Source organism: Rhea pennata, chromosome 1, assembly GCF_028389875.1.
Source record: "Rhea pennata isolate bPtePen1 chromosome 1, bPtePen1.pri, whole genome shotgun sequence".
Lineage (NCBI taxonomy): Eukaryota > Metazoa > Chordata > Aves > Rheiformes > Rheidae > Rhea > Rhea pennata.
Window position 1 is genome coordinate 194,803,845 of NC_084663.1, and position 22,765 is coordinate 194,826,609.

The following is a 22,765-nucleotide window of genomic DNA, read 5'->3' on the forward strand; positions in this document are numbered from 1 at the left end:
CAAAGAACTTTCTGGTCCATTTTCTTTCTATTCATATCTGCCTCATAACAGAGCCAAAAACTGCTTTAACAACTCTTTGATGTCTGGCTATTATAGCTTATTGTCTTTATTACAGAAGAGCAGTTCCAAATGAGATCTGAAGTTTCTAGAGTGCCCTCCACTGTAAGAGTCATATTTCTGTTTGTATTTACTTGATACCTGGATATGAAAGTTATTTCAGCAGTTTACCTACTACTACTCTGCAACAAAGCCGTAAGACCATTTGGCTATGTTTCAGAAAGTGTGCATATACCAATACATGTATTACTCCCCTTGATATATTCTGGAAAATAGTTAATAAAAAAATCCAAAGCTTTGTTGCTTTAGTCTTAAATTTTTTTTTGTTCCAGTATGACAATCTGGTATCTAGACATCTTGCAAAGCCGTGACATTAAAGAACTGCTCTAGTAATAAAAGAAAAAGTTAAAACTGCAGAAGGGAAAAATCTAGGATAGTCTGCACGTCAGTTTACGGCTTTGCATCCCAAGAGATTCTATTAGTTTCAACCAGCTTCACCAAGGTAGGCAGCTATAGGATAGCCTTTCATACATCACTATGATAAAGCATTTAAGAACAAAAAAAGTAAATTGAAAGATCCCCAGCATAAAGATGTAGTTCAAGATACTGCCAGTCTATTAAACTTCAGCTTAGTGCACTTTAATTGCTTTTCTTATTTATTTTAGTAAAGTGAAGCTACATTTGATTTTCCTCCACAAAAAGAAACATTTTTTTTTCCTTTCTGAAGGTAAATTTTTAAAATTTTTAGTATTTTTAATTACGGAAGAGCCCTATAAAAAGGAACTAAACAACTCAGCTAAAATAAGTGTGTTTTATTTAATCAGTTCTACTAGAGCTGAGTCACTAGTTCTGATCCAACCAAATAACTTAAAGAACTACATTACCACAATATGTTCAGAATAGATTAAAGGAAAACAAGTAAACCTTTGTGAAAATTCTTAACTAATTTAGGCAGGATTTTTGCTATTAAACAAGTATATAAGATTTAAACTAAATTTAAAAATCCTCACATACATTACACGATATCCTTCAATAAATTACCTTTATTGTATCTACATAATTCTCAATACATCATTTTACTTCAGTTTAAGTCTGCCTACATGCCCTGGAACTAAGAAAAGTCAAAATATTTCTAAGCTTTAAAAAGGTGGTAGGAGAAATATTTTACCAAACACAAATCTGACCATATAGGATCTTGAGGAATGAGCCTGCTTTACATGAAGAAGGCTAGTTCTGCACAGGTGTCATCCTACCTTTCTTGGAGAAAGTACAGAAATCCAAAACAGAACATTAGAGTAACTATTCTTGCTAGAATAGCTTCCTTGCAAAGTTCATAAACTTTCACCTACTGAGACTAGAAGACAGTAGAATATTTTCTGACAGCAATTGCTTTAAACACTTCAGAAAAAAAAAAAAAGTAATTCTGAAATATACAACTTCCGAATCTTCTTTTGTTGTTGTTATGATGACAGCATAGAATTAAATACTCAGAAAAATGGACTACAGCTGCGCGGGGAAGAGTACGATCATCTGACCATCTTCCTGTACATACTCCTCATCCAAAGCTGCTACATACTTCTTCTGCCTCTCTTCCTCCATTTTTTGCAATGCATCTCAGTATGAACTAAGCATGAGTTTTAATGCACATTCCTTTTGGAAGCAACTTATTTTCTCCTCTGAGGTGTTTGTGAAGACAGTTTAAATGGACTCTGAGATGGCTGCAATAATTGCTAAATGCATTCACAATTGACTGATTAAAAACACCAAGTTTCACACATATGAAGTGATGGGATCCCTTACTCATCCGACAATTTGGGGTAGCTGATAAAAGAATAGTACATTTTAAAACATTTCATGAAGCAATTTTCATTTGTCAAAGAGCCACTAATAGGAACTTCAAGCTATTCAGATAATTAAAAAACAAACTTTCACAAGAAGCTCCAGTATCTTCCCATGCAACAAAATTTGTGTAAACCTTTCCAAACTCCTTAATAATAAATGTATATTCCACTGAACAAAGACATTGAAGCCAATACAGTGACATTAGTTCTGAAAATACTGAAAAGCCTTCTTCTGTTTCCTATCTTACAAGGTAAACATGAAGTCTGTGTTTCTGAAGATCAGTCCTTAAATATTCCCTCTAGCACTTGAAGGGCTACAGGGGAAGGAGAAGGGAGAACACAACAGCATTAGTCTTCACAACAGCATTTATAACCATAGGAAGAAAACTACAAGTTGCTTTTAGCCTCAGATTTGCAGCTCCTCTTTGCAACAGTAAGATCATTCATTATCTGCTAAATTGTCTGGGATCACAGGTTACAAACTGTTGGTCTACAACAACACAGTGTCAGGAAAAAAGAAAGAATTCTAGCAGCTTTGCTTCTTGTGTATTACAGGTCTGCAGCAGATAATAGTGAGAAGTATCTCACTAAATAAATATTAAAGATCAAAAGGTAAATGACAGTAGCCTCACAAATCTTAGCCACACCATTAATGAGCACGTAATTTCATTTATATTTTAATTCCCTATTCACTGGTCTTGTGTCTATAAGGCATCTGATGGTTACACAGCACACATTCTCCCCAGTCTTCCTTTTGTTACTGATGTATTAAAGCAACCCTTCCTGCTGTCCCTGACATCCCTTGCCAGATTCAGTTCCAAATGGGCCTTCCTAGTCACAGAATCACAGACCACATCTCTGCATACTCAGACCACGTTCCTATAATGCTCCCCTGTGGCCTGCCCCTGCTTCCATCTTTTGTACACTTCCTTCTTCTGTCCGAGTTAGCCAGATGCTCCTTATTCATCCATGTAGGTCTCCTGCCCACCTTGTTCAGTTTCCTGTACACTGGGATGCACTGCTCTTGAGCTTGCAGGAAGTGATCCCTGAATATTAACCAGCTCTCTAGGACCTCCCCTCCTGCTAGGACCCTATCCCATGAAATTATTCCAAATAAGTCCCTGAAAAGGCCAAAATTTGCTCTCCTGAAGCCCAGGGTTGCGCTGCTACTTATTGCTCTCCCTCCTCCAACAGGATCCTGACCTCTACCATCTCATGGTCACAGCAGCCAGGGCTGCCCCCAACCTTCGCTCCTCCCACCAGCCCTTCTTTGTTGGTTAGTGCAACATTCAGCAGCACACCTCTCCTTGTTGGCTCCTCCACCACCTGTGTCAAAAAGTTACCATCGATGCTCTCCAGAAACCTCCTAGACTGCTTGTGCCTAGCTATGTTGTTCCTCCAGCAGCTGGTAATGTTGCTGGTAATATTGCTACAACGCATTGTACATTTATAGCTTCAAATTTACATTTGCACAAAGTTGATGAACATTACTGAACTAAGAATTTATAACAATGCCCAAGAAAAAGTCAAATCAATCTAATTTGCAGAGTTGGTCTTTAAAGAAGGAAAGAAGAGCTCTGAGGTATTGTTTTTGTTTTATTTTTTTAAAGGAAAGTCACTGACATGAGCATGGAATACTTATTTGTACAGTCAATTCTGACCATTCTCATGACAGATTTCAAAGTTTAATCTAAGACAAAAAGAAAACATTCAAAAAAGCAGGAAAGAAAGTAGTCATGGTCCCTTAAAGAGCAGCATTAAGAAACACTAGATAATGCTACTTTAACCACACAATACTTAGAATTATAATAAATTAGGACTTATAGAAGAGCATAAGTTATTACCTAACAAAGAAAAAAGTTCTACTGGACAGTGTACTTGAACAACCTCACGAAAGCATATATTCATATGATGAGAAATGCTTTGAAATCAAAAATCTTAGAAAATACAATAGCTGACAACCAAAGCAGTGGTCAAGTTCAGGATTTTTTGTTTTGAAAACAAATCACCAATAAGTCATGACAAAATAGTTTAGGAAGTAATGTCTATTATTTATATATATGTATATATATATTTAAATAGAGCCAAAGACTACCTGCTTGTAAAAGATTTTTACTTCTTTCCAATAATGGGCCTAACTATCAGGTTCTTTCCTAATAGTGACCACGTTTTTGTAAAGCACTAGAGTGACTAAAGGGCATTCCTGCTTTTCTGAAGTAATCTTTGAATATTGATGAGGGAGATCTCCTTGGACTCAAGAGCTCTTCTGTGGAAAATGGGAACTTTAACCATGTTAACCTACATGTACTTATGCCATAGGCATAGTTAAGTGATTCACTTATGCCATAGGCATAGTTAAGTGATTCACTTATGCCATAGGCATAGTTAAGTGATTCACTTATGCCATAGGCATAGTTAAGTGATTCACTTATGCCATAGGCATAGTTAAGTGATTCACTTATGCCATAGGCATAGTTAAGTGATTCACTTATGCCATAGGCATAGTTAAGTGATTCACTTATGCCATAGGCATAGTTAAGTGATTCACTTATGCCATAGGCATAGTTAAGTGATTCACTTATGCCATAGGCATAGTTAAGTGATTCACTTATGCCATAGGCATAGTTAAGTGATTCACTTATGCCATAGGCATAGTTAAGTGATTCACAGCTAGAGCATGGAAAGCAACTAAGATGTTGTCTGTAAAGAACCCCTGGCAGTGGTTTCTCCTTATTTCATGTTGGAAGAACATCTTTAATGTTCCTGCTGATCCAAAATCTGGCAGTAGGTTTTCTTGGGAAGAATCCAGGTCTCAGAAAATTAGGTTCCAAACAATGCACACTGTATATATGAAAAACCTGTCCACCTGAAAGCTTATTTAAAACAGAGCACATCCCACAGCAGCATTTTTGGTTAGCTGCACACCAGGAACACATTAAATAGGTTGCAGTATCATGCTATCACTAGATACCATTGGTCTCACACAAAGCAACATAATCTCAGTTGACTAAGACGTGAATATTATTAACAAAAGCTGACAGAGACAGTCATTCGTTTGGCAAAAGATAGGAGGAGACGAATGGCAAGCAGAAGCCCAGCACTGCATTATTCACTTCTACAGCTGGCTTGCCAAGTGGTAGTTCATCTGTTCAGCATCTAGTTACACCACGCACACACAAAGGAATAAGCCAGCGAACTAAGGCCAAAGATTTGGGAACATAAAAAGTTTCACCATAGTTTTTTTTGTTTGTTTGTTTGTTTTTTACATAGAGCACTTGTAGCTGAGATTCTGTAAGGTTCCCCTTCCTCCCCCCTTTTCTTTAAAGCATTTGTGTCGCAGCACTAGGTGAGTGTTTTTGGCAGCTTTGTTGCAGAATCAAGCTCACTAGCTTAAACGGCAACCTAACCAGATTGTTATCACACAACACTGATAGTGACGTGCTCATCCCCAGATTCCTGACGGTGTGGATAGGCCTACCACGTACTCATACCAAACACAGATGTACTTTTAACAGGTACAGCACAAAAGTTGTTAAAGCATGAAAAAGACCTCTAATTTGAGTTACTTTAAGGAATCCTCCATGCATGCTGCAGAGTCCAACTTCTCTCTTCTCTCGCTATTGAGGATGCAGACTGATGGATGCAGATCTATTGTCAGGCTTCTGTTTATGCTTATATTTTTAATGTGGAATAAGCTTTCTGTGTGCAAGGAAGACTGATAGTTAAATATCATAAAGTAGAACAAACACTAGGAAACAAAGTCAACAAAATACAGCATGGTACAAGCATGCTTGATAACCAAATTCAAAATATGATTAAAACTAAAATTGATGCGCTTTATAGTAATTATACAAAGTATTCTTATTTCCTTCCTGCTACAGCCAGAGCATGAATAAACAATCTGCTTTCAATTGCTCTCAGTCATGAAACTAAAAAAAAACTGAAGAAAATGCAATTCAATTCAAAAAATTAAAAGATAAGAGAACTGTTTATTTGTTGAGAAATTTTACTGGTGTGTTTTAAAGACTTATAAAAAACCTAACTATTTAAGATCAGCTCTTTTCAAAGATGACAAACATAATCAATGTCTCCCTTGCTCTGGTGAAAAGGGGAACTGGCTTTTTTACAATTAGTGAAAAATAAAATACACCAAAGACAGTTATGTGTTGAAATAAAGTTTATGCTAAGCACTGTATCCATTTCCTTTGTAAAAGATAAAATAAGATTACAAAAAACAGTAGATAAAGTTTATTAGCCATTATCGTCTTTCTACAGTTTTTACCATTTCCTACAGAATATACTCACTTTATATAAATCTTAAATGACTCAAAATTCCTGGATTCCTCCATTATGAAAACAGATTTCAGTCTCACGTGTTTCTAATAATCATTAAATTCTATTTGGCTTGTGGATGCTAAGCAAGAATTGAGTTATGTTATCCAACATTTTGTTTCAGAAAGATATCCAAAAACTCCAAACTACTACCCAACTAGAACTACCATCATCAAGGCAACATAAAAATATTGGAAACTCAAAGTCAGATGAAGGCTAAACGCATTTCCAAGACATGAGCTTTCTCATCCTTTAAAAAAAGGCTTACCCTATGAGACAGATGTAGCTAAGAAAAGATTTCTTTGCCAAAGTACTATTTTCATTAGCTCCCTAATACCAAACAATATCATTTTTACATAGCTAGTATATGGAAATAAGCATGTAAAAATATAAGATGCATAAAATACATTTAGAAACTAAACAAATACCTATCAAATTTTAAGGCAGTGTAGGAAAAACATCATATATCTATCCAGTCAACCAAATGTTAACAATGGTTATTAACACAAAATGCACGTTACTGGTGATTACTACTATAGATACCCTGGAAATAGAAACACAAGTCTAAGATCAAGAATTACCTTCCCATTATCTTCCTTTCCATAGGAATATACACACTACTGAAGTTTCAACTTGCAAGCTAATTTTGCACCAATATATCCCCTTCTCACTAAAATCAAACTCTAGGTGGAATCTATTTTGTTTCTCATGCTATTCCCAGGAACTCTGATACAATGAAGAAAACATCTAAGAGGTACACATTTCTTTTCTCCTGCATGAAGTATGAACCTTTTAAACTCATCAAAATTTCCACTAGAAAAATAGCTCAAACTGAATTGTTTCAAAATGACAATCTAAGATCTGAAGGTCTCCATGAACAAGGCAGCACAAGCAGCCCTTGTACATATGCTTTAATTAAGCCCCCTCTAACACACTTTCTCACCAACATGGCTTGACAAGATACCAGTGGGACGACATCTCAGATAGCCCTGCATCCGGCTCAAGCTTTTGGCCTCTTCCTCCAATTCTCAAAAGGTAGCGAATAGCAAGGGTGGTTTTTATGCTGGAAAAAACCCTGCTTGCTGGACTGAGACCACCAACTCATTTCACATAGGTCAGACAATGAGATGGTAACTTTTGTCAGTTGCCAACTTAAACTATGTTTGAGCTAAAGACCTAGATGTGAAAGGCTCTGTAATAAATTACCAATCTCCTGAGCCATCCAGTTTACAACATGCATTGCTTTTTTCACTCAGTTATACTTATACTTTTAATGTTTAAGTTCATAAATTTTCTGAAACTGTAGAAAATAAAATACCAGAAGAATTCAGATTCTTGATGACAGGAGGCATACAGAAAACAAATGACCTAAAATACTGAAGAATACTGCTCCAGGCCTAAAATTAGAGTAAGATGCTATATTTTGATTTTAAAAAGTGTCTAAGTTGTGACACGCATACTATGTATTTCTACATTATGTTTTGTTCTACTGTTTCACAAGCCATGACAAAACCACCACAAACCTTCTGGCTTTTTCCTTCTGAGTGCTAAAGCTTTTGTTCAATTTGTAAAACCAGGAACAAATTAGAAGCAATAATCATGCAACTATTTTAATAAAACAAGGTTTCCTTTTATTTTCTGAAAACATTATTATTGACTGAAGACAAGCCTTTTTCAGTTGGTTTAAACAGAGACTGGCACTCTAAAAACATTTATTAGGCATAACTAGTCATTCGGTACCACTCTAGCAACAATAGTAAAGCTACCTCAAAGACAGAAGTAACTCTGGAAGAGTAATAAGGAAGCCAGATTTAATGCACCAAGCATAGAATAGCACCGGTATTATTGACTTCTGGGAGTGAAAGGTCAGACTAACAATACTCTCATACTAATGAAATTGCAGTATTTAGAAGCATCATAAATAGCATCTTTCTCAGAAGTAAATAATAAAACATTAATAAAGAATAAGAGCTATAGACTACTGAGTCATGAAAATCACCTGGATTTAAGAAGAAAGACTGAACAGTATCCTATGCAAAAAATCTATGGGCATATTTCAGAGGTAAATACATAACAATTGGAGAGATTTACCAATTTAAAACATCTAATACAACTTGCTTGTTAAGAAACACTGTCTCAGGTACTAAAGGTTTTGCTTACACTATAATTAGGATAAACATAAGTTTATTCACAGAAGTCTTTGAAAGTTGGCATGGTTATATTTCTAATAGATTATAAACAGTATGAGAAGATGGCCTTCAAGAGTTACCTTCTTAAATGAAACTGATAAGTTTAGAGAATATTTTCTTTTATTTCAGCAGTTGCTTGTAGCCAATCAACCTCTTTCCCACCTACACACATGCAATATTTAGTAATTTGAGGCCTGCAGTTATGCTACCAGAGGCATATTCTGTACCTCAACATGGATGTTATTTAAATATCACTTTTAAAAATAGTGTATTTAGAAAATTCAAAAAAGGAGAGCAGCCATCTGATATACTTCACTCTCACAAATGGATCACAGTAGACTTAAAATTTGCTCCAATATATTAATCAAGGCTGACTACACTATAAAAATATATATTTATTAGGACATGCCCACAGGTTTTTGTCTCCCAAATATTAGTACTAAAAAAAATAAATAAATAAATCTTGCCCTCAGTCTTCCCAGTGCTAAAACCCATTGCCGATCAACTTACCAAATCCCTGTGTAACACCCAGTTAGCATGCAGGTAGTGAATACCATCTAGGATCTGATACAACAGGGACTTCACCATTCCCCGAGGTAACTGAACTGGTTTCTTGTTTGCTTTAGAAGCCCTGTGAAACTTGATTATATGCTGTAAAAGGGAAAAAAGAAATCAAAATAAAAAGAAATGTAACATTTGGTCTATAGCATTACACAAAAAGATTGCTAGTGATTCCTTTTATGGAGTTTTTAGCAGTTTTTTCAACCTATCATTCATTTTCAAAATTAAAAACAGCTTAAGTACTAGAACATTAACACTATATTAAGTAAAATGTTCACTGTCTCAGGAATTCTCTCAAAAATTAAATCAAAAGACAGGCTGATATTTTGTATATCTCAGGTAATTTAATTTTCTGTTAACTCCTGTATCATTTTACTTCTGGGGTCTTGTCTGTTGTCATGATACTGTAATATACAATGTCTAATGCCAGAAAGAGAAATTATTGCATCAAACTACTTGGACTTTTAAACTTTCAAATTAAACAGGAAATAAATCCGGGTTGCTGTTACACTATTCCTTTAAAAACGGTACTCTCAAATCAGAAGCTGTTAATAGAGCAAGGTTGTAAAACTGTCCATCTGAAAGTCAGTCATCAAGCCAGACATAAAAAGCACTTTAACAACTATGACCATATACAGAGGCAATGATGTCTAGCAACAATGAGGAGTCCAAAAGAATTATATGTTATCTTAAAACTTGAATCCTAGGTGTCACTAACTTCAACAGCATCAGGTGTGTCAGAGTGACAGAAACTGTTTTCATGTTTCATGTAGAAAAAAAAAACTTTTCATGCATTCACTCTTCTTTCTCGTACTGGATTGCACTTATGTGACCACCAAAATAACCCTGATCTTGCACAAACAAAGCCCAGCACCAAACAGTACATGTTCCTCCTACCTCAGCTTCCTATACTCCTGAGTTTTCATATCCCAGGTACAGATTAGGTACATAACTCCTCAAGTCCCTTTGGGAAATTTTACTCTCCTGTTGCAGCCCAACTCCATACAGCCTGCCCTTCTTTGCTTTAGGTGTTGAGCCTGGCTGGGAGAAGGAAGCATATCCCTGCTCTACCAAAGGTAAAAATGCAGTTGCAAGGAGGAGAGAAATGTTGATGAAGAATGGTGACAGCTCCTAGCCATTCAGCCAAACACCACACGCACAAGCATTCCCCAGCCTAAATCACAAGTTTTGTCCCCCTTCACTTCATCCTTCCACTGACTTCAAAGTAACTGTTATTCTTCAGTGAGCAGCCAGAAAGAAAGGAGTCTTCAGAAGCAAGAAAAAAAGAAAGCGGTACAGATAGAAAGATACATCCTGGACCTTTGTTTTCTTGCTCTAACATATTCTGCACCCTATGCCCAGCTTAGTTGGAGAACCACTACACCCACTGCTGCAGGACTCAAGGATCATTTAGACACTGACATCGAACAAATAATCACTTGAGCTAAGTTACTTTCATCGAGATACAGTTAGCAACCAGAAACAGGTACAGCTGAGGAATAATGAAGTGGATATAGGTATGTGCATACAAACATAAAGAGCGAAACTGAGCACCATTCATAAGTTACTGATATATAAGCCATTGTTTCATTAACAGAAGTGCTTCTGCAGTAACTCTGGACTAGTATGAAGTACTGTAGAAAGTTATAAATGCAAACAAGGAAAGGTTGCTACTAGTCACATTCCTTCAGACAAATACAAAACCTTACAGTATAGTTTGAAACAAAAAAACTACTCAGATATTCCTGAACTTCATTAGCTTGGCATGTCTTAAACACGAGGGAAGCACTGAAGAGATGAATGCATTTGCTTTCTCTCTACATAAATAAATTTGCTTTCCTATTTCTTTCTAAATCAACCTTAAGAGTATCTCAGATTTCAGTTGTTTGATATCAAAATAAAATTAGAATGAAAAAGTTAATGAAATCTCAGTACTATCTTTCAGAAGTTCTAAATGTTGAATGGAAGAAAATATCTTCAATTCAGGTATCTGAGAGAAAATTCTCCTTATACACTAGTTCTAGGGTGGCAAATACTACTGAATTATCCCTAACTGCAAGTGACATGACTTCAAAATGAATTAGTCTTAATTTGGCTTTGTACTTCTTGCCTCTCTGTGTAAAATACAGGTGTAGGAAAAAATAAGTCATGAATCATGCTGTTCAAAAGTCTCACATACATACACTTCTTTTTAAAGAAGTTTCAGTTGGTTGCTAAGATTACAAATATTAAATGAATAGAAGAAAAGAGTTCACCTCTTAAAATAATTTTACTTAATTTGCAATGCATTTAAATTTAAAACTGTATTTCATAATAAGGAATAAATGGATTTCCTCCCAAATAAATGAAATTTCAGATGAACTGAGTAAAAAGCTCTCCCTACCAAAATATATGAATGAATTTCAATTATGTACAGTGGCATTATTCTCACTTCATTTAGTTAGAGATGACATGAAATATAACTAAAACTCCAAATTGTCCTACTCAGCCAAAAGTTTTGTCATTTTTAAAGGAAATTCATCTGCATAGCCAATACCATTCCTGCATTCCTTATTTTAGCTGTAGTATAGGGTTATATCTACATTTATTTAAATGTATCTTCAGCTACTGAAAGCTGAATGCAGATCTTTATCTTCAGAAACAGGTCAGAGATAAACCATGTAGCTTGCTTACCCAACACTTTCCATTTTGCTTTCCCTTTAATACAAAAATGTGTCAACACACAAACACACACACTTATAGTAAGAAGCTATATTGGTTTTAAATGATGCACCTTCCTTGCCCTTGTCCCTTTCCTCCAACTGAAACTCAATGCCTATTACCTACAAACAATTCACCTTACCCAGAGATCATGCTCAGCGTAGTCAAAGAGAAGCCACACTTTCCTGTCAGCATGAGAAAGAAACACCTTTTGCAGAGAAATGACATTTGGATGCTTGAGCTCCCGCAGCAGCTGCAAAATAAAGAAAGTCCATCAGAATTATACCTATGCATCCAGAGTTGTGAAAGGGCTAGAGAGATGAATTTTAAGTCTTTGCTACAGATTATACAAACAAAAGTTGAAATCTGCAATTCAAAGAAAAAAGAACATTTTTTTTCTCTTTTAATGAAAGAACTAGTCATTAGTTTGAAGCTAATGCTAAAAGTAGGTCATATCTCCCCTAGGGCATTCATTTCCTTTTAATTTCCTAAAAGCTAAAGTCTAAGTAAACTTATTACACAGAATCAAGAAGACCCTCTAAAAAGTCAACTGTTGGCTTTGCCTTTTTTCATAGGATTTGTTCTTTGAAAAAGCCATTTGGAGTAGCCAATTTTCTTCTGACTCCTAATTATCTGAAAATCTTCCACTTTGGTCATAGTCATTCAAGACTGAATGGGACTGACTCATTCAGTATCAGCCAACGCAGTCAGCTAAAAGGAGATGTGGTTCATAAGATACAGTTAGTTGATCTTAAAGGTCAACATTACCAAAAGAAGGTCCCAGTTCCCCCCACAATATATCCAGCACCAGTTATGGTACTCGAAACTGTGAAACAGTTCAGTAGAAAATTAACTCAGACACAGATACACACACACATAAAGGAGATGGTTTTTGGCTGAGTTACTGACTCGTGGTACTAACCCAACCTGGCACTACAGAAGAGGATAGAATGCAACTGGGAACAACAACAACTTCTTTCAGTAGAAAGTGAACCATTAAATCAGCTCAGCTGCTTTGGAAACTGCAGCTTTAGTCACCATGAAAAGGAAAACTTAACAGAGACATACTACAAGAATCAAATGCAGACAGAAAGAGTTTGAGTTCTACAGACTCCATAGAATCACTAAAAAAAAACCAAAAAAAATCAAAAGTACCTAAGCATACTCAAATGTGGATACCTAAGTCTAGAGGAATCCCTTTGCAGCTCAGGGATAGCTATAAGAGTGACGGCTAGACTTCTAAAGATAAGCATGCCTAGACTTCTAAAAATGAGCAAGGACAATCTGAAGTAGTATTTGAATATACAAGGAAAAATTAACATATTTTATTTTTGAGATTGAATCTGTTTCTAATAAGATAATTTTCCTGTTGCAGAATAGTGGAACAAGATAATTTGTTCCTTTTCACTGATACCTTAGTCACATACAGTAATATTTTAGCTGCTACTGAGATAGTAAAGTGACAGTGGCTATTCGAATGTTTGTGCTTCCTTCTTTTCTATTTATTTTGAGAGCCCTTCCAATTCCCCGATCACTGACCAACGTCTTAAGTGTGGCATTTACTGAGAAAGTAAGAGGGACTAGTCCCACAGAACTTATCTCAAGTACAAGATGAAACAGAAAGACAGGATTGAGAAGACAAAAAAACATTATGAGGAAGTATACAAGGGCATAGTTCCAGTTTCAGCATGTTAAACTTCCCAATCTTAAGATTTCTAGGAGCACTACGTAGATGAATTTTAAGAAAGGATCTGAAAGAACAAGTGTAGAATTCTGTAAATGCCTGTAATTTCTACAAAATATAAGGATCAATATGGGGAAAACCAAGAATGCTTATCTGCATTTTTAATCGGTTAAAGTTGGACAGCAACTGATGAAGATGCCAATACATCTGGTTTGACTTGAGCAACATCTGGTTCGACTTGAGCATCATAATCCCACATTGCCCCGTCTGGTTCTCCCCTTGCTTTCACAAATATTCTACAAGCCAAAACAGTCAAACAGCATCCCTACATGCAAGTCTCAAACAAACACAAAGGTTCCTCCATCTCCCTCTTCAAATGAGGAAATATTCATTCTACAAACCATGCAGCAGCTAAGGAGCAGTAAATGAAAGTGCTCCAAAGGCATGTGGCCTCATGAACAAGGACAAACAGGGGCAGGACAGCACATTATCAAACATCAATAACAGCATTATGGCAACATGGCAAATTACCACACAACCACACTCCTTGCTCAGGATACTCAATTCACTTCTCACATCAAATATGAGCCAAACTCATCATAAATCTCCATGTACATCAACTCCTTCAGCTGGTGACCTTAACACATTTCCACTATAGCTTTCCACCATTACAGACATTTCTCACAAGCCAAGACACTATGCTGAATGAGTGCATTCAATACACTGCATTCTCAGCATACCTGAGAATTTCTTGCATTACTGCAAATGTTATTTGATCTCCACTCTTGATGCTTGCTACTCTGTGTTACCCATGAGAAACACAACCTGCTTAGCATTGCAGTACCACCACAGGTACTCCTATAATCAGGTACATATGATCTTGGCCAGGAGACCTGTGACAGGACACATGTTAAGAAGCAATTTCTCTAACCTCCCATCTCAAGATATTAGCCACTTTTAGACAGGGCCACTTCTTGCTCCCCCTGTGTGTCTAGAAGAGCTACCCAAGAGATTTCCTCCAATGCAGACAACAATCAGAGAGCTTGCTAGACAGTGTGCAACATCAAGGAAAACATTCACTTCAGCAAAAATCACTACTGTCACCTTGCTAACTTGATGGCATAAATTCAAAATTTAATCATCTTCGCATGCCTTAAAAGGGCTCCCATCAGTTCCACCAAGTGATCCAGTCATGAACAGACCATATATTAACAGTCAAGACAGAGCTTGAGATTGGATAGGCAAAAAAAGGGACTTGGAACAGAAAGCAGACTGTGATAGTTGATGGTGAAAGAAAGGTCATTTTCAGAGCAGAAGAACCTAAAGACTTAGTTGTCATGTAACAAATTATAAAATACCAGTGGAACAATTGCTGAAATAGATGAGCTGAGTTTAAACATTAGTAAGGCACTACTCAAATACTCTGAACTACCCAAATACTCTGTACAATACTAGCTAATTAAAGGAAGATTAATTCCAGCTACAACAGGACAAAGAGAGCCCAAGCTTGCAATGAGAGAGCCTATCACATAAATGGAAACTAAAAAAACAAGTCAAGATCTATATAACCTGCCAAAACAAAGACAGAGAAGAAAAAAATAAAAAAGGCCATCTCTCTTTTTAAAATGAAAAGGTTACAAAGAAGAGAAGGAAGAGAAGAGCATATTATAAGTTCTTTTTTTTTAAAAAAACAACAAAAAAACCTTAAATGTCCTACCTTGTAGTTGAATAAAAGTACAACTTGTTCTCCAAGTACTTTAAACTTTCTACTTTAACTAAGAACAACAAATTTTTATTACACAAGTTCTTGAATCCCAGATTGGCTTAGCTGCCATCCATTAGATTCAAGATCTCTTTCCAAATCTGTTTTAATGTTTTTACAGTTTTATTCTCACAGGCCAGATATTCTACATATTAAAAAACAAGACACGTGCTGAAAATACATGTTGTATTTCCTTCAGAAGTGTTCACAACTGAAAGCACATAAAAACAATGCTACAAAAAAGTTATAATAGTCCTCACTATGAATTTATTATGAAGCTGACAATACAATTTTGAAGCCCTATTTCCTCAGATACACAACCGTTTGAAATAGTAGCTTTACTGTATTTTTTTTCTTATATATTTAAATTTAAGGTCTTAGAAGTTGCAAGAAAGAAACCTGAAAATACAATGTCAAGAAAAAAAAAAGTCCATTTCTGGTTTTAACTTCTGTGGTTTTCAAAAGAAAAAAAGGTCTACGAGATGTTAAGATACTGTATGTTCGCTTTAAGTAAGCAAGTGGATGTAAAATCCACATAAGAGGCGCTGGATGCCATGCTTTAAGTCTACTTTTGACAAAAAAATGTCATGATTTCTTGAGGTTTCAGTTTCTAAGATTTGATTGGTATCTTTATTCCACTTTCACAAAACCAGAAACAATACTACTCTCCTTTTGTACATAACCTCTCAAGAATACTGTTTGTAGCCCTGGGTTGTAGCTTTAGAAAGTAATCACAGTCACAAATTAAATTATATATACCATGCTACTTTCAAGCTAAAGAATCTGTAAAATCATTATGGACTGCTCAAAAGGGGGTCTTCCTCAGTATCCTGCCTCTTGCCCTCTGAAGAGCGCTCTGTACTCCTCCAAGGGAGTTCTGGATTCAGTCTTGCGGGAAAGTAACAGAGTTTTCACTGTTAATGTGGAATAGTCATGACTCACAACCTGAGGAAGCTGCATCCAAATATTGTACCTTATTGCACATTACAAGACCACAGCAACTTGGGTCCCTGCACAGAATACAATCCACTCAGAGTAGTTCTGGGCCACGCTCTGTCAGTCACAAGCCATCGGCACTCCTGACAACCTGTGTCTGGTACGTGATCTCCTCTACCAAGCATGCAGGGACAACTCATCACTTGCTCCTTCCCTAGGGGAGAGTGTTTAAGAGAATGGACCACAGCTTTTTCAGGGGCATCCTGAAGTCACTCACTTTCAGCTTCTGCTTCATTGGGTGCCTCCAGTTGCTGCGTACTGCTCCAGAGTCCTTGGTCAAGCTCAGTCTGGCTCTGGAAGAGCCCTTAAGCCCTTCTTCTGTCTTTCCTTTGGCTGAGAGGGTGGGGGAGGGGGGAGGAGGAGGAAAGAAGCCTGATAAGCACACAACAACAACACGTTCCTCGTCACCCAGGACACGGAAAGCCCAGGTACATGAAGAGAACCTGCCAATTTGGCTGTGCAGCAGCCCTCTCCACTCACATCAACTCCATCAGTAGCCCAATGGCAGGCAGGTTTCCTTCTCACCCACCCTGGGGGCAGGCCTGCTGTCCTGTCTCTGCCACTTGCAGAGATTGCAGAGGCAATCAGGACTGCTGCAGAGCCTTTCCTTTCAGATATGGGCAGTAGCCATCAGCCAGCTGCCTGCTGATTCTGCGATGCTCTCACACTGCCTCAGTACCCTGTGCCTGCTTCCTGCAAACTTGGACAATCTTCAGGAGAGAGGACTGCTGTACTGGGCTCTGAGCCTCCAGTCTGGGAGACAACCACCAACACTGTTTTCTCTATGCTCAGATGTGCAAACACAGGGTGCAAATTTGCATTATACTAAAACCATCTCTACAGGTTCCTACCACCTCCCATGAGTCACATTAAGCAGCTGTGTAGCCAAAGGATGATTCAAGTCAGCTTGCTCACACAATGGAAAACTGTTAATCTTCCACTGAATAAAGAGAAACCTACTCATCCTACAGCCACATTGTCACTAGGTCCAACACAGAGTATCGCCTTTTGTGATGACAGCCTGCATTTGCTATAATACGAAACCATAAAAATCCTAAGACCACCTAAATGCTTCTAAGGTAGAGGTAATGAGTGGAAAAGAACAGAGAAGTAACTGCTCAGGCACCCTGCTAGTTACTGTTCTGCAATTTTCTGTCCCCAGGCTGACTACGATACCCTAAGGACAACACACACGCACAAAGGAGAGACCCGAAGTACAGCGTCATCTGCTCCAGCTCTGCTTTGTCCTGCTTAGCACTTCCACTGCTGAGCCTGGCTGTCTCCCCATCTAACAACTCTTCTTCAAAGCCAGGTAGTAGACAAAGTAGTGTTATCGTGTAAAATAAAAATAATCTATGATGTTAGCACATGCAAAAAACCTTTTCCAGGCATATTTCTGGAAATGTGACCTAACCTGGTGGACAAAAAAGCAAAACTACACAGAAATCCAACAGAAAGTTAACAAACCCATCTCACTAGCCCAAGAAAATATAGGAGACTGAAGTACTTACAAACATTTAACAATTAACAAAAAGTAAACTTAAGAATCAAATGCATACACTGTAAAAACTGAATGGAAACTGCTAATCAACAACAAATAAAAAGCAACTATTAGAGCTCTAAAATACACTGTACTATGAGATGGCATTGCCTGTACAGTGCCTAAGGCATTGTAAATGCCTTAGTAATGATCTTGTATCCCAATGTCCCATAAGAAAAAATGTCAAAACTAAGTTAATTATTTTAAAATCCAAGACTCCTGCATGAGATATTGCCCAAATCAAAACAGTGAAACTCTAATCCATTTGAAGACTGCTCACCTACTCCACCTTCCTACATTTTGAAGAAATCTCCTTCTTTGAGGACTCTGAAATGGCACTTTTCATACTATTTCAGGTAGATACACTTCAAGGACTTTCTTGTGATTAAACCCCAAATCTAAGAATTGAGTTTTGGGCTTGTGTGTTATATATCATTTTTATACAAATCTTTCTACCATTCTATCCCTCTGTTCTCTCATCTAAAACAAGTCATCTCTTGATACTATGAGTGTTCAGTTCTTAGTGCCTCCTTGAATCCTCAAGGGTAAAAGTGTAGATCACAAAAAAGGATATGAGAAAGCCCAGACAGTATGCATTCCTGTAGAGGATAAGAGATGAGCAATGAGTTAATACTCAGTTTAAGTTCTGTAAGAGGCAGGTTTCACAAATGCTTACCATGCTGAAAAATCTAACACTGCAATTACCTTTATATTAAAGTAGTTATTCAATTAGCATCATCAGTGCAATATCTGTTAATTAATCAATATGCATAAATGTATTGAAAAAAACTCTTACTTTAATAGAGTAATAGATTAGGTTCTTGAACATTAGGTCTAAGCTCTCAAGCTGCAGGAAGTAATGAATGTAGAAAGTCTTTCACATACACATACATTAGTTTGAACTCATCATGTAATTGATTCAGCTGTTTCAACTCAGGTATACCCTAGTTCTCTCTTTCCTGTAATTGAGATAATTCAATTAGTATTTTATTTTTCTGCAGATTTGCCACTGCTTTCAGTCATCTGCATCAAATAGCTATTCTAGAAGAGTTGGCTATGGACATTCTTAAACAAAAGTTACTCAATAGTTCAAAGTTTTAGTCAGTCTTCACAAGCAAGACAATAGGCATTGTAAAGTTGTCAAAACAACAGAAAGCTTCACTCAGATTTACATCAAACTGTATTCCTCTCAAATATTCACAAGGTAAAATATATGCGCTTTAGCTCTCAAGAAAAACTGGAACGGCTGTATCTCACAGCCATACAAGTCATTCTACTTCCTCTGAAAACCATGCATTCAATCAGAGATAACCTGGAAGACTTACTGTTATGAAGTCTGGCATTTAGGCCTGAAATTTTAACTGTGACAACACAGTTTTATGTACAAATGACATTTTAGAGTCAACACTGCTGATTAACTTACTGGCATTTTTGTATATACCTTACATGTGGTCACATAATCAATATAAATAGTACAGCTATTATCCTCAATTTGATCCTTCTCCGTATAAGTTTCCTTTCTTTATGATATTAAATCAAAAAGTATTTATTCCATTTCTGGAAATTAATGGAATTAAAAATCTAAGAATAACGCATTTTGGGGGAAACATTCTCCTGTTATCTCCAAGAAAAGCAGTATCAGAAGAACATTAAGGAAAAAGATCCAAACACTAGAAGTTCCTGCTAAATTATTAATTCATCTGCAGGAAAATTCAGCCACATCAGCCTGGAAACACAACTGGAAGCAAAGTCAGCATCAACTAGCTCAAAAAAAAAAAAATGCTGTTACAAGTTACTCCTATCTCTACATCTGCTTTTTGGGCTTCACTCCACACTTTGCTCTTGCTTCCTGCTGTCTCAGTTCCTTTGCTGCTTCTAGTATGCTCCCCTCTTTCCCCTGCTAACTAACACTATTCCATGCAGATTCTGTTCCATCTTCTTCAAACGGTGGACACCATAGCTGCAACAGCTCAGAGAAAGAGGAAAACCTCTCTTCTTTATTGCTCCTCTTTTATCACTACAGGGGACCCGGCTGCCCAAGAACAACAATTACACAACAGCCCTCAAGCCATGCAATGAAACCAAATCTTTCCTGACTGTCAGCCAAGTGAACAATTCTCTTTTCATAAATACAAACTACAAATTGTTTAAAGGATCATACCAAGGGCAGAAAAAGACACTTCCCTAATACCACAGACAAGCTGCTTCTGCCAAATTCAAGTAGAATAGACTCTTTAAAACTCTCCAGAAAATTTACTGCAAAAATATGGACAAATCATTTTCTTAAATCCCCCTGAAATGGTAGTTAATACTTTGCAAAAAATATTCAGCCTGAAAGAGTCACACTATTTGCAAAATTTCAGCCTACATAGTTGATTTTTCAAAGTTTAAGACCCTCTTTTTAGTTTCTTCAGTTCAGAGTGTAGATGTCTAACAGGAGAGGGGTCTTGATTTTCACAAATTGACATGAATAGCTCATCTAAAGGAATCTTCTTTGCATTTCACTTTTTTCCACTCCATTCCGTTCAAGGACTAGCTTGTTCCAAGTTAAGAAGTCAACTGGAAGTTGACAAAGCAGGAAATTCTGGTACCTACTTCAATCAATAAAAATGAAATAGGGGGAGATCTAATCGTCCATTCTCTTCACAAGCTTAAAACTAGAAATAATCCATTCACTTCCCCACACACATTATACGCATTTCCTTTCAGTAATCAATTTCGGATCAAACATCTCAAGAAAAATAAATCAAAGCACCAGAACAATATAAGCACATAAAATAGCTTTAACTAGTAACTTTAAAATATTAGTTTTGCCCATTTAGTTTCAGTTTCTTTGCAAGCTTGTCACAATCACAACTAGTAGAACATGCATCATTCACTAGTTTTTAACAATATTGGAATATATAAACAGGACCCTGGCTAACCTAAAAAACTGTCTGAACAATATTTATGGGTACATTACAGCTTACCAAGCAGTAACAATGCCAGTTTAGTTTGAAGTCTCCATTTAAGTAGAAGCTAGCATGTTTTAATCATTATGAGCCAACAAGAATTAATGTCTTTAGGAAAGTAACTGAAGTACTAAAGCAAAAGTCAGATCAAATACATTTACTTAAAACATAAGACTCAAACCATTAATTTTAAAACTATAGCTGTTAATCTGCCCTGAGGTAGGCAGTAAATTGTAACTTGAAAATACTGTCATTTTAGACAGCAAATTAGGCAGGTGCAAAATCCTGCATTACATTTGTATTCATTTTATACCTCTATATTAAAAATAGAGAGCCTATAGGTAGAAAAACACGATTCAGCAAACAAAAACCAGCATGCACTCAAATCAATGCTTTTAATAAATCTGTTTGCCAGTAAAAAGAACTAATGTTACTTACTGCTATTTCTCTGCATGCAGACATAGAAATTCCAGTACCTTCTATTTGCTTTAAAGCATAATCTTTATCATCTTTCCTGCGAAAGAAGAAAAGAAGTTTTTTAAAAAATATTGTACCATGAATTCAGAGTGAGCTCTTCACCACCATTCAAAGAACAGTTTCTAATTAATTCCAACTCTGCACTTTATTTTCCTTTGACTGTCTACTAATTTAATTCCTGGATACCAAGAAACTAAGAACTAAACTATTACCTAAGCACACCACCTTGATAAAACTGAAATACAAATAAGCTGTCACTACATAAAAAGGAATTTTTACGTTCTTTAAGGTGTAACGGTTGCCATTTCTTTCCATTCCTTTCTTCCCTTATTAATGGGGAATAAAACACCACTTAGCACACAGTAGAAAGTAGTTTCTCTAAGCCTGGGATTTCAACAGTTTTTCAAATAATCAAGCTACAGGTACATCTCCCATAAAAGTATATCTCTAGGATACAGCAATACTTCATCGTATTTTAACAAATTCTTGAATAGCCCAACAGCAATATCTTTTTAAAACCTTATCTTTTCTTTCCTCCAGACCACAGTAAGTGTCCTAAAATTTTGTTCCTACATAACTAATAGAAGTACTAAGCTAATAAAAAAAGATACAAAGTAAGCCTGCAATCCGAAGCATCCAGAGAAATGTTTGTTCAGCTTCAATAATATAAACCACTTGAAAGCAAAAACCTCCTGTATGTTAACCTGTATGCATTTACATTAATTTATTTAAAACACACGTTTGTTAGCAATTCCAGCTACCAGAAGCAAAAATCAAGAGACAGACTAAAGCAGAACAAAAAGAAAAGCAACCCCCTCCCCACCACCACTGAACTCTCTTCCATCCTCAGCTTCCGAAAGCTCAAACGTTTGAGAGAGAGAATCCCTGCCCTCCACTTTTGTGGGCTGGTATCCACAGCACTCCTAAAGGACATGGCACTTCCCAACACTGCCTTCAATATTTGGTACTTTCCGATAGACCCAAATCTCTGAGTTACATAGGAATCCTTACCAATTTTTAATTAACCCAGCTTCCAGCTTCCATAGCTGTAAAGAAAAGGCCTAAAAATGTGCGACTCAAACACCCTAAAGATAAACAAACCAAAACTACACTTAAGCATTTAAAACACATGTAATTGTTTACTCTCGGCCTCTCTAAAGATTTCCGAAGGCTTTTAATTGCAGTGTTCCAACCTGAAACGCACACTTTCCCCTCTTTATCTCCACATATTTAATTCCCTAAATTATCAGGTCCTGTGTATGAGACTTCTCATGGAGTTCAAAGCCAACCCACTGCAGTGTAGGCAACAACTGTTCAAAACAGGGAAAGAAGATGATGTAGGAGATTAATGGACAAAAACTGAATACAGCTAATGAGGAGGAAGACTGGAAAGAGACGGTGAGTGGGCGAGAGCAGATTTCACTAAGAGGGCAATTACAAAGAATGAGCAGGATAAAAGAAGAAAAGAGAACTACAAGATCTAACATAAACAGGAGGAAAAAAGCAGTGTACCATCCTCTGAAGGCATCAAAAAGCTTCAATATCGTAATAATAATCTAAAAGCAAGACTTTCTGGCCTGTAATAAAAAAGAGAGCCAGTATTGACCAAAAGCTTACAGATGGCAAAAAGAAAGTGTGAAGAGATAGCAACAAGTCCCTATTTTCCAACTTGGAG

The 22,765-nt window shown here is 36.7% G+C and overlaps 1 protein-coding gene across 9 annotated transcripts in view; it reads right to left on the bottom strand.

Moving 5' to 3' along the window:
* CDK8 (cyclin dependent kinase 8) overlaps positions 1-22,765 on the bottom strand; it is a 79,411-nt gene that overhangs the window by 32,784 nt on the left and 23,862 nt on the right. For 4 of the 9 annotated variants that reach the window (XR_009958550.1, XR_009958545.1, XM_062577120.1 and 1 more), the window contains exons 2-4: positions 21,052-21,127; positions 11,823-11,933; positions 8,930-9,070 (exon numbers count right to left, since the gene is read on the bottom strand). Coding sequence is in view for 6 of the 9 variants with exons in the window: in XM_062577120.1 (XP_062433104.1) it covers positions 8,930-9,070; positions 11,823-11,933; positions 21,052-21,127 (328 nt within the window). In the remaining 3 variants the exon portion in view is untranslated. Of the gene's footprint in view, positions 1-8,929; positions 9,071-11,817; positions 11,934-16,339; positions 16,408-21,051; positions 21,128-22,765 lie in introns of those variants that run through there. The other 5 variants (XM_062577131.1, XM_062577141.1, XM_062577162.1 and 2 more) reach the window with 5 other exon arrangements.